Raw genomic sequence first — 12,509 nt, 5'->3', positions numbered from 1 at the left:
TTTCTATTTTATCTTTTAATTGTAATTTTACTGGTGTTAGCTGCCCTGAGCCCGGCTCTGGCCAGGGAGGGCGGGGTATAAATAAATTATTTCTTCTTCTTCTTCTTCTTCTTCTTCTTCTTCTTCTTCTTCTTCTTCTTCTCACATGGAGCAGGGAGAGAAAGCTTACTTATTTCATAAAACCTACATACTAGCAATTTTATTTTATTTTTTAAAAACCCAACCACCACCTCAAAGCAGTTTACCAAAAAGATAAAACAATAAAATTAAAAGGACATAGACTGTCTAATGGCTGACGGGCTGGGTAATGAGGACGGTGCCTGGCACCTAAATACATGTAATGGTAGCGCCAGGCGAGCCTCTCTGGGGAGGGCATTCCACAAATGGGGAGCTACCACAGAAAAGGCCCCGTTCTTGTGTTGTCTGGGTATGTTTGAGAGAGGACCCCCACCACCACAATTCCACCTAGGCATCCTCGAGGTGATTTGGGGTGAGAAAGGGATACAAGTAAGCTGTCTGCAGGGGGTTGTCCTAGCGGATCGAAGCATGTGACGGCTGTGTGTGTTGGGGTGGTGGTCCTGTCGCCTTTTGGGTTCTGGTCTTGAGGGCCTTGGGGATCCCTCCCACCCCCCACGTGGCTTCAGCCCAGCTGAGCGTGGAGACACCAGCGAGGCCGAACCCTGGAGGAAGGCAAGCAAGAGGAGCCCGCCTCCCGGGGGCTTCTGCCCTGGAGGAATTCCACCCCCCCCCGGCATTGCCGACTCACCAGCTGGCGGAGGGTACTGAGGGTGCCGATATCGTCAGGCAGGGAGACCAGCTTGTTGTTGCTGGCGATGAGGACCTTGAGGGGCAGCCGGCAGAGGCAGGAGGGCAGGGAAGAGAGCTGGTTCCGGCTGCAGGGAAGAAGACAACAGTGGAGGAGGAGGAGGAGAGATCTGGCTTCCCAAATCTCAGGGGAGACTGGAAAAGCAGGGTGGGTGGGCTGCGGAATGAGGAAGGGAGCCGGGGCGCTTATTCCATTTCGTCTTCTCTATTTCCTGACTTTCACCCCGAGGTCCCACGGCAGGTTGCAGCATCAGAAGCAATTTGAAAAGTAAGGAAAAGGAGGGAACATTCCACCCTATGTGGTGGGAATGTACTGAAATTAAAAAGTTTGGGGAAATGATATACAATGAATTGAAGTAAATGTTCCACCTAACATTTGTTAAGAAACCTGAAGCCTTTTTGTTAGGGATCGTAGGAAAAGACCTGCCAAGGAAGCTGAAAAATATCTTCATGTACGCGACAACGGCGGCGAGAGTCTTAGTAGAACAAGGATGGAAGAACGAGGAAACACCGACGAAAGAATCATGGCAAGAGAAATTGATGGACTATGCAGAATTGGCAAAACTGACACATAAACTACGGGACAAGGATAACTGTGATTTTAAAGATGAATGGGAACCTTTTACAAAGTATTTAAAGAAACAACAAAGTGAACTGGACTCCTTGGCAGGTTTTGAATAAACACTCACAAACTCTTTATCGACAATAATCAGTCAGATAAATTAAGGATCTATACAGTTTTGTAACATGCAGAGAATAGCATTTGTAGAGAAACCAGAGGTTGGAACTGAGGGAAGTCGGGGGGGGGGAGAGGAAGGGAGTTATTTTATGGGGAGGGGGAATCAAAGACGATATGTTTTAAGATAATATGTTTTGTTTAAATTCGTAATATATATATATTTTTTAAAAAAACAAGCAATTTGAAAAGATGTGAAACGGCATTGTCATAATGGGGCTATTGTTGGAATAACCTTGGGAAACTGAAAAGAAATAAATAAAAGCCGATTTGAAACAGCTCGCAACCAGGGAAACAAGGTGGGTCGTAAAAACGTGCAGCTCAGCTGGCAAAAGCCAGGGGCCGGGAGCACCTCTGTGGGAAGCAGGGAGCCCCAGAGCTCTGCTGGGACAGGCCAGCCCCCCGAGGGCAGAGGAACTTCCGAAAAGGCCCCCTCTGCTGATCTCAGCACCTGGGAAGGTCTATATAGTGGGCCTGAGTCGCGCAGGGCTTTAAACGCCAACGCGAGGGAATCCACTTCTGGGTTGAGCGCCATCCATCATGGTGGCTTCCCTCTGAGCAGCGGAGGGGAGAGCTCCGAAAAAATAGGGTTCTACCGCTACAGCGACAAGGTGAACCCCTGGAAATGCAGGTGGAGGAAGCCTACGTCCGTGAGTCCTCACCACACCCCTGGAGAAACACCCCGTTTCCCCCCTTCTCTGGCTTCCCCCTCGTGCGAGTTACCTGACGTTCAGGTAGGTGAGGGCTTGGAGGTTGGCGATGGCGGGGGGGATGCTGCGGAGGCAGTTGTGGTACAGGCTCAGCCCCTCCAGGGACATCAAGTGGCAGGCATCTTCAGGGACCTCGGCAAAGCGGTTTCGGGAGAGGTCTGGGAAGGAAGAGAACAGGGTCTTTAAGCTCCCAGGAAGCCCCTGCAGAGTCCAAAAGGAGCCCCCCCCCAAAAAAAACCACACACACTTCCAAGTGACTCAGGCTGGCTGACAGAAGCCTCCTCCGAGGCTCTTTGCTCCAGCCCAAGAGGGGCACTTTGGGGAGGAGGGGGGGGAGTCAGGCAGCCCTACAGCGAAGCCTCCCCAGGGGCAGGTTGCTGGAGGCTGAGGGGGGAAGGAGCGCCCGAAGTCCCCCAGATGCCAGGAACGTTTTGTGACTGGCGTGGGTCCAGTTGCGACCGTGTGGGTCTCAGGTGGGAGGCCAAGTTGGCCGCAGACATCTCCATCTGGCTGGCCTCTCACACAGGTGAGCCGAAGACCTGATCCACTGCATTCGTACAGCGGAACCTCGGTCGCCGAACGCTTCGGGAGTCGAACGTTTCGGCTTTCGAACGCTGACCACCCGGAAGCGAATGCTTCCGTTTTCGAACGCGCCTCGGAAGTTGAACGGCTCCATTTTTTCCACAACGGATTTCGGCAACTGCGCCTTGGCTGCCAAACGTTTTGGAAGTCAAACGGTCTTGCGGAACGGATTACGTTTGGCAACCGAGGTTCCGCTGTATTCTGCCTTTTCCTCCAAGGAATACATAGTTCACACACACACCCTCCTCAATCAATTCCTCACAACGACCCTGCGAAGGAGGTTAGGAGGCCGCGACCGACTCCAAGCTCACCCAGGAAGCTTCAGGGCTGCGTGGGGGTTTGAGTGGTGTGTTCTATTTGAACTACATGCTGTATACTGTTTCAAGATTCAGCATGGCCCAGTTTTGGAGTCACAGAATCGGGACCCCGAGGGCCACCTAACCCAGGAATCACAGCTGAAGAATCTCCAAGAGCCTTAAAAACCTGCAAGGGAGGAGAGTCTGCCGTTCCCCTGTGAATCAGCTCTGACCCTCTGAAAGTTCGTTTGAATCCCTCGCTTTGGGTCCTGCCCTCTGCAGCAGCAGGAAACAAGGTTGTGCTCAATCTTACAGGGGACAGCCCTTCAGATTTCTGAAGGTGGTTCTCCTATACGATAATCTTTATTGTCATTGTCCTATACAGAACAACGAAATGGGGGGTGGGGGTGGGAATCTGCATAAGACATTCAAAACCAACAAGCCTCCTATCCCAGCTATCCCAACCTGGTTAGCCCCCTAAAAACTCCAATATACTCCCATAGAGACTACCTTAAAGGAGAAGGGACCCCTGACCATTAGGTCCAGTCGTGACCAACTCTGGGGTTGCGGCACTCATTTCGCTTTATTGGCCAAGGATTTATTGGTCGCGGGGATTCGAACCGCCGACCTTCTGATCGGCAAGTCCGAGGCTCTGTGGTTTAACCCAGAGCGCCACCCGCGTCCAGAGACTACCTTACACTGCGTTTAAAACCAAAATTGCATTTGGATAGAAACTGTTTTTCAGGCGGCGAGTCCTGGCCTTTATAACCCTATACCTTCTTCCAGAAGGCAGAAGCTGAAAGAGATCATTTCTGGGGTGCGCACTATCCTGCGCTATCCCTGCAGCTTTCTTATGGCACCTGGAAGCATAGATTTGATCCAAGGTGGGAAGAGTGCACCCAATTATTCTCTCCGCAGTCTTTGCAACCCTGGACAGCATTTTTTTTTCCCTGGCCGTGCAGCTCCCAAACCACACACAGAGACCATAAGCTAATACACTCTCCACAGTGCAATGGTTAAAATGCCACCAACAGGTCCTTTGAGAGATTGTGCTCTCTTCATCAGCTCTTTGCTGTTTTCTCCCCAGGTTAGGTCATCTCTCAACTCCATTCCCAGAAATCGAAACACTGGGACCTGTTCCACGCACTTCCCCTCAATAATAAGTGGCTGAATATTCAATTTACATTTCCTAGAGTCCTATCGGCTATGTTGTCTGTTCTCCAGGCTGAGCCTACCCAACTCCCTCAACCGTTCCTCACAAGTCAGACCAGCCTCCGGACCCCCTCCTCCAGGAGTCTTCCCACCCTCCGCCTGGCCTGGGGGAATGTTGCAGGAATTTATGTATAGGTTGGGGGGTGTTTGCCCCTCCAGCAGATATCCTGCACCTGCAGCCCACTACCAAAACCAGCACAATCCCTTTTGTGACTTTTGTGATTTGCCCCCACAAAACACCTGGTCACAGATTCTTCCTTTCTATTCAAAAGGCCTCTGCTGCACGATACCAAATGTAAGAATTCACTGATAAATCTATCTATGTACTGGCTCACTGGAAAACTTCAGAAATTCATATACTGTAGCTACTCAGCAGCCCCTCTGCCTGAGGGATAATCCTTGGCCTCCTGATACCTGAGTGCCAGACAGGTAGCCATTCCAGAAATAACAAATCCAGCTGAAGACAAAAGGGTGGGATGAACTTTACTGGCCGAGGGAGCCGGCGTGCAGCTTCCGGGTCATGTGGCCAGCATGATTAAGCCGCTTCTGGCGAACCAGAGCAGTGCACGGAAACGCTGTTTACCTTCCCGCCAGAGTGGCACCTATTTATCTACTTGCACTTTGACATGCTTTTGAACTGCTAGGTTGGCAGGAGCAGGGACCGAGTAACGGGAGCTCACCCCTTCATGGGGATTCGAACTGCCGACCTTCTGATCGGCAAGTTCTAGGCTCTGTGGTTTAACACACAGCACTACCCACGTCCCCAACATGGGGATTAGCAGCTAATCAAAGTTTGGGTTCTCTTTTGTTCCACCTGATGGCAGGTGGGAGTCCTGTCCCGACTGTCTTCAATCAAGACCAAGCTGACTGGCTGCTGTTTTGCTCTGGTATTCCTGGCTGGGGTCCTTGTTTTTTGTCCAAGGGAGACCTCGCATTTCTCCGTTAACAGGAAGAAGGCGACAGAGACAAGGCCTTTGGCGTGTGCATGAATCTGCAAGCTGTCCTCCCTCTCTGAAGTCCACCAAGGGTGGAGAGGCCTAGCGCTCGCTTTCTGCTTTGTGTCTGCTCAGATGATGTTTTGGAAGGAGGAGGAGGAGCAGCAGCTAAATTTAGAAGCAGCCCTTCCAAGTATCCAGGAAGAGAGGCTCCTCGAGAGCCCAGTGGAGGAGGAAGAGGCGGTGGGGCTGAGGCCAGCCACTTCTCCACTGGGGTGGGCTTCCTTGCAAGGAGGCTACCTTGGCAGCTGCAAGAACAACAACAAAACCCGCCCGCCTTCCAAGTTCCCGGCTCAGCGTTTGCTCCTTGAAGCATTTTGCATTAAAAATGGGTCGGTTCGTGGGTGGGGGGAATCACAGGCTTCTTCTGCAAGGGGGAAATCTCAAGTGTTAGAAGCTCAGATATGAAAGTGGGGCGCCAAATGGCTCCTTAAACCAGGGTTAGTGTCACCGAAACAGAAGGCCTAGTTGCCGTTGGGGGGCCAGACAGCTCTTAAGCTGTATTTTCCAACACGGCTTTTGGGTTCCGGAAATCCATTCTGACAAAATGTAACAGGAGAGAATTCTACAGGATGTGTTGCTGGTGTGTGATTCAAGGGTCACCAGGTAGGCACCTCCGGGTGGTGGAGACGTCAGGCACCACCCGGGCATCTTCACCTGGTCGCAGGTGGCCGATAGCCAGATGCAAAATGCGCCTGGCGAATTTCGAAGGCTGCTCGGAACAGACCCACCTGAAAGCAGAGAAGGTTTTTGCAAAACTCAAGTGGGAAGCTAAGCTCTCCTGCTGCTGTGCGGTCAGGTGCAGAAAAGCCACAGAGTGCCCTGATCATTCTGAAGAAGAGGCCAAACGGGAAAGGAGAATCTTCTGAAGACTGGTAGAAGCAGGAAGAGACTGAAGGAACTGGGTGAATGTTGCCCAGAGGAATGGGGTTTTTTTTGGGGGGGGGGGGGAACAGGCTGGATCCGAGGACAAGAGCAATTCCCCCCCATCCTGCGGTTTTCCAGCAACCGGGATTCAGAAGCAGAGCAATGCCTCTGGAGGGCAAGGTCGGCAAACACTCAACCTGGGTGCGAATGGTGCTCTGAGGATGCTGATCAGCTCACCTGTGCTGCTGCCCCCATCTCCCCATGCAGCGTTTTTATGGGGTGGGGGGCAGGCCGAGAGAGGAGGGCGCCGCAGCAGCCTGGCAGATGGCGGAACGGAGCCAGCCTCTCCCCCCAAGTTAACAATAGTGACAGAACAGCTGGTGCACATGACCCTGCCCCAGACACAGATGCCCACTGTATGCGCCGGGAGGGCCCAGCTGGGTAAACGTTTTGTCAGCCATACGATCCGGAGAGGGCGGCACGAGGCCGAGAAGAAGGGAGCGTTTTGTTCACGAGGGAGCCTGGCTCCAGGGCCCGAGGGAGACTCTGCTGCTGGCGCAAGGGAGCTGGGAGCTGCCAGGAGGATGACGGGGCCCGGGAGGAGGAGGATATCGTAGGGAGGGGGCTCTTTGGGCAATGCCCATCAGTCGGCCGCAACGAAGAAGCCGCAGGAGAGGCCAGCCTGGATGGGGACATCAGGCTCCAGACAAACTGGGTGTCTCTCTTTGGGCACCTGTGGCTGTTTGCATCCATCTGTCTCGGAAGACAACAAAAGAATGCGCCTTTGAGGGTGAGCTCAAGAAATTCGCAAGAGGCAGTGTGGTCTCCAGAGCTACCAGTATCCTAACAACCTAGGAAGCAGTGGCGTAGCGTGGGGGGTGCAGGGGGTGCCGGCCGCACCGGGCGCAACATCTGGGGGTTAGGGTTAGGGGACGCAAATCCACGGGTTAGGGGGCGCAAATTACTTGCCTTGCCCCGGGTGCTGACAACCCACGCTACGCCACTGCTAGGAAGAGGATGGAGGACCAGCCTAATGGCCCAACTGACAGCCTCCTCCTCCTCTTCCAGGAATTTGTCCAGTCCTCTCATCATTTCTCTGCAGCTGCTTGATGTGAGAAAAGCCTTTCTGGACCAGGTCAAAGCCCCCCCCCCCCCCAGCCCAGTCTCCTCTCCTCCCAGGGGCCAACCAGATGACACACAAGGAAGCCTCGAAAGCAGGACGCAAATGCAACAGCCCCACCACCCGCCTGGGACCCCCAGCAACTTGGCTTTCAGAGAGGTGCTCGAAATCCCCCAGCCGCATTTAGCTACTGGTTTGGCTCCAACTGCGTCAGTGCGGAGATTTCTGGGCACCAGGTTGGCAACCCCAGTTTAAAAAGCTCCGCCTTAGTCCAGAGTTAATGCCATTTCCATTTCCACGGTGTCCCTTTCTCCTTCCTTGCAAACTGGGACAAGTGAATTGTAAGAGCAAGCTACACTCAAGCTATGTAGTTGAGATCGTAGAATTGGGAGGGGACCATCTTGCCCAACCCCCTGGTGAACAGACATTCCGTTGTGGCGCCCGTAAAACTAGATTTATAAGGTGCCTCTGACTGTGGAGGGAGAACACGGCTGCCGCAGTTGTCGCGCTCCACACACTTGTCCAAACCAGGGTTTCCCAAACTTGGGTCTCCAGCTGTTTCAGACTACAACTCCCATCATCCCTAGCTAGCAGGACCAGTGGCCGGAGAAGATGGGGATTGTAGTATAAAAAACAGCTGGAGACCCAAGTCTGCGAAGCCCTTATTCTGAAGTCATCCATTTAGCTGGAGCGAATTCCATTGTTTGCTGGGAAAAATCATCCTTGAAGTCCCTTCTTGCCCCGTCTCCTCTGCCCCTCTTCCCCCCCCCCCCCAGGTTTCCTCTTCTTCTGCCCCCTCTGCCCTTCCTCTTACGGCCCTTTCGTCCAGCCCACGTGCTGCTTTGCAACCATTAAGTAATAAGCAGAAGGGGGCCTGTTTTGTGTCACGCTAGGCAGAAAGGAAGGGGGGAGCCACAGGAAGGATAAGCAGCAATCTTACACTGCTGACCCCGCTCAGAGTCCGGCGAGTAGGAGTCTGCAATGGGATTTGGCTTCCTCTGGGGACTTGCGTTTTATGAACATTGGATCAGGTCCAAGGGGGGCCCTCTAGTCCAGCACCACTGTCCTCGCAGTGGACAACCAGATTCCCATTATGGGAAGCCTGCAAGCAAAACCTGAGCACAAGAGCCACACACACACACCCGCAGTTTCCAGCAACTGGGATTCAGAAGCATCACTGTCGTAAGAACCTGACCCCAAGTGCGGAGGCAGAGAACAGCCACCCTGGCTAGGAGCCATCTAAAGCCTTCCGGGAATTCGTCAAATCCCCTCTGGCAGCTTTCTAGGTCAATGGCCATCACTGCCTCTGGTGGGAGGGAGTTCCACAGTTGAACTACATGCTGCTTGAAGAAGAACATTGTTTTCTCTTTCCTCTAGATCTCCTGGGCGCTGTGGCTTTCCCAGCCACCAAGACCATGTTAAAAACTAGGCTGTGGGACATAGATCACCAGGAACTAATCTCAGCCGCAGAAAAAACATGCTCTCCTCTTTATTTTCAACTCTCTTGGGTGCAGGAATTTAATCTTAATTATTTACAAATTTTGTTAAACCCGCAAGAAGGAAGGGCTTTTTCGCTGGCTGGGTTCAATTCTAATCCTTCTAACCTCCTTTGGGGTAGGTTTGTGGGTTTGGCAGAAGGAGATAGGATCCGGCAATGCCCACCTGGTGGAAACTCTAGCTCACATGGCCCTTAAATGTAAAATGTATGATGATCTCCGCCAACAATTTCTGGACCATCTATGTATTCCAACATAGAAACCAGAGACTGAGGTTATGTGCTTCTTAATACAGGGGGAGAGACCAGAAGCTCACCAAGACAGTAGCTAAGTTCCTCTATTTGATTTTTGGTCACCAAAGCACGCTACAGGATCCTGCCCTTGCTGGAAACCCACAGGGATGAGGCAGATTGCTCACCTCTTCTGCCCTTTGGCGGGTGGCTGTGCTGTTGGGGTGGTGACGAGATCGCACTGGCCTATCTATTCTGAATGTATTCTGAATGTTCTTATGTGATGCCAATAAAGGTTACTTGACTAGACTCTTTCCTCTATCTTCCCACATTCAGCATCGTCGGATGTCCCCAGGCCCTAGTGTCATGCAAGAGGGAGAAAAACTTATCTCCATCCATTTTCTCCATGCTTAATTTGAGACACCGCTTTCATGTCCTACCCCCTGGCTCCTCACCTGACTCTTCTATTTTCTAAACCTAAAAAAAGCCCCAAATGTTGAAACCTGTCCTCAAGGAGGAGCCCCTTCCCTTTCCCAAGGAAGAGCGATGGAGGAGATATATTTCGGCATCAGACCTGTGCTGAGTAGGGGTTCCCCTCCCTTTTAGGGTTGGGGGACAAGGAGTGTTGCCAAGCTGTGTTGCTGCGGCCAACCTTCTTAGAAAGGTGTGCACAGATTCCGGCTGGCTTTGGGTGGCTGCCCAGGCCTTGCCCCTCCCTCAACCACGGCGGGCGTGAAAGAAGCGGAAAAAATCCCCCTTATCAGTGAACGTGCAACACAGATTAAGCAATACTGGGGAGCTGTGGAAGGAGGCAGGCACAGCCCTGACTTCTGGAGATAAAGGCTGCTTTCTGCTTACGCGCCTGTACAGTATTACAATAGCGGTTGGCAGTGCCAACAGAGCTGACCTAAGGAGCTGCCTGACATGCCACAGGAAAAACGCAGCGAGATGAGACCTGGAGGAACTCCACTGGTAACTCTGGCACAAATCCGCTAATCGAAGGGGAGTCCACTGCTTTCCAAGGGAGTCCGTTCCACTGCTGAATAGCTCCTGCCGTCAGAAAGTCCTCCCTGATGTTTCGTCAGAATCTCCTCTCTTGCCATCTGAATCTGCTGGGTTCGGTCCGACCCTCTGGAAAACAAGTTTGCTCCACCTTCCAAGCCGCGTTCGAAATTAGCCAGGAGCCAGGCGCGTTTTGCACCTAGCTTTCGGCCACTTGCGACCAAGGGAAGATGCCTGGGAGCCAGGACGGTGGTGCCTGATATCTCCACCCTCTGGGGATCCCCGGATCTGGGCTGTTTCCGCACCCTAAGACCCCACCCTGTAGAATTCCATCCGTTATATTCAATCTGCACAATCGGGTTGAATTTCAGAAATCAAAATGCTTTTTCTGTGCAGCCTGAGCAGGAGCCCTCCCACTTAAGAAAAGGAGGTTGGAAGAGGCCAGTATATGATCAAGAAGGAAAGTTCTCAAAGCTCTCAAACGAGCTCAAGGTTGTCCTCTGAACTAGCCAGACGTTCAACTGAGAATCAACCACAGCCAGTCCATCCCTCGGAAAATAAGACTTCAGGGCTGTCTTGGCCCAAAAAGGCAATGGCAACCTTGGGTTTAGGCCTGCTTCCGATTCTGGTGCCAGGAGATTACAGGAGAAGCGTCTCCCAGCGCAACCAACTACAGCTACTGTGCAACCAGGATGCGAGGCCCCACCTGAGCGCTTCCTTTTTGGAAGGCAGGTACAAATTCCCCAGATAAAACCCCTCTCTCCGCAGCTGGAAGGGACTGAGCGGGGAAGGCAGGGATCCTGCCACTGTGATAATAATAATTATAATAATTATAATTTATTATTTATACCCCGCCCATCTGGCTGGGTTTCCCCAGCCACTCTGGGCGGCTTCCAACAGAACACTAAAACACAATAACCTATTTCCCTAAACAGGGCTGCCTTCAGATGTCTTCTAAAAGTCTGGTAGTTGTTGTTCTCTTTGACATCTGGTGGGAGGGTGTTCCACAGGGTGGGAGCCACCACTGAGAAGGCCCTCTGCCTGCTTCCCTATAACTTGGCTTCTCGCAGGTAGGGAACTGCCAGAAGGCCCTCGGCACTGGACCTCTGTGTCCGGGCAGAACGATGGGGGTGGAGACGCTCCTTCAGGTCTACTGGAGCGAGGCAGTTTAGGGCTTTAGAGGTCAGCACCAACACTTTGAATTGTGCTCGGAAACATACTGGGAGCCAATGGAGGTCTTTCAGGACCGGTGTTATATGGTCTCCCAGTCCCCAGTCTAGCAGCCGCATTCTGGATTAGTTGCAGTTTCCGAGTCACCTTCAAAGGGAGCACCATGTAGAGCGCATGGCAGTAGTCCAAGCAGGAGATAACTAGAGCATGCGCCACTCTGGCCAGACAATCTGTGGGCAGGAAGGGTCTCAGCCTGCGGAGCAGATGGTCTGATGTGTTGCAGACGCTGCCTGCTTCCTTGGGGCAGGTCTAAACCACGTGAGAGAGAGAGAGGAGATCTTGAGAAAGGTCTTGGTTTGGAGGAGCCAGGAAGGAGGGAAGCCCGTCGTCGTCCCCCCTCCTGCAAGGGCTGCCCCCCCCCGCCTCTCCCTGGGAGCTTCCTTCCTTCCTTCCAGCTCTTGCTTCAGATCCAGAGGCAGAGAGAGGAGCTACGTGCCGCTGCAGCAACAACAACAGCAGCCCCCGTCTCCCTCCGTCCGTGTCCTGCGCCTGAACCCCTTGGCGTCCTTCCCTGCACACACGACTGCTTCGGAAGGGGCTCCTCCCGCTATCCTGGCAACAGAGGCAGGCAGGAAGAGAGGGGCTCTCCCCAAGGAAGAGGCAACACACACAAGCCCCGGATCAAGGCTGCTCCGCTGTCCGGCCCCAAGAGCATGGGAGGAGCATCTGCCGGACCAGGCCCAGCATCCTGTCCTCAGAACTGAGGAATCTCAGATAGACTGCCCCTGCCCTGGAGGTTGCATCAGGACATCGGAAGAGCCCGGCTGCAGGGTCAGGCCACAGGGGCCCATGGAGCCCAGCAGCTTGTCCTCACGGGGGCCGACCAGACGCCCATTATGCAAGCAGGATCCGGGCGTGAGAGCAACTCCTCTATGAATCTGTCTAATCCTCTTGTAGGTTCCCGAAAGGAGGATGTGAAGGGGAACGAGAGAGGGGTTAAGGTGGGGGACAAGGTGTCTTTCCAGCAGCATTTGCAAGCTTGGTGCTTTCCAGATTTGGCATTTTTTTGGACTACAACTCCCATCAGCCCCCAGCCAGCATGGCCAATAGTCAGGGAGGGCACCGGCTTGGGGGAGGCTGCGTCAAAGGGTTGCAGGCAGACTCAGGCCCGGCTTCTCCCTCAGAGGGATGCAAGTTGCAGCACTAAATCACACACACACACCCCGCGCATCCTAGCTATAACGGAGAAAATTACACATAATTTGAGA

At 53.0% G+C, this 12,509-nt stretch overlaps 2 protein-coding genes across 13 annotated transcripts in view; one reads left to right on the top strand and one right to left on the bottom strand.

The window, feature by feature from the left end:
- LOC310663192 (uncharacterized protein) overlaps positions 1-12,509 on the top strand; it is a 140,786-nt gene that overhangs the window by 51,694 nt on the left and 76,583 nt on the right. The window lies entirely within an intron of this gene.
- Positions 1-12,509, bottom strand: part of LRCH4 (leucine rich repeats and calponin homology domain containing 4) — a 65,420-nt gene that overhangs the window by 17,059 nt on the left and 35,852 nt on the right. For 3 of the 4 annotated variants that reach the window (XM_083410324.1, XM_083410325.1, XM_083410322.1), the window contains exons 2-3: positions 2,285-2,429; positions 767-893 (exon numbers count right to left, since the gene is read on the bottom strand). In XM_083410324.1, coding sequence (XP_083266450.1) covers positions 767-893; positions 2,285-2,429 — 272 coding nt within the window. Of the gene's footprint in view, positions 1-766; positions 894-2,284; positions 2,430-5,229; positions 5,345-12,509 lie in introns of those variants that run through there. The other variant, XM_083410323.1, reaches the window with a different exon arrangement.

Source organism: Podarcis tiliguerta (assembly GCF_965153285.1).
Source record: "Podarcis tiliguerta genome assembly, chromosome: 13".
Lineage (NCBI taxonomy): Eukaryota > Metazoa > Chordata > Lepidosauria > Squamata > Lacertidae > Podarcis > Podarcis tiliguerta.
This window is presented reverse-complemented; position numbering and strand designations above follow the sequence as displayed.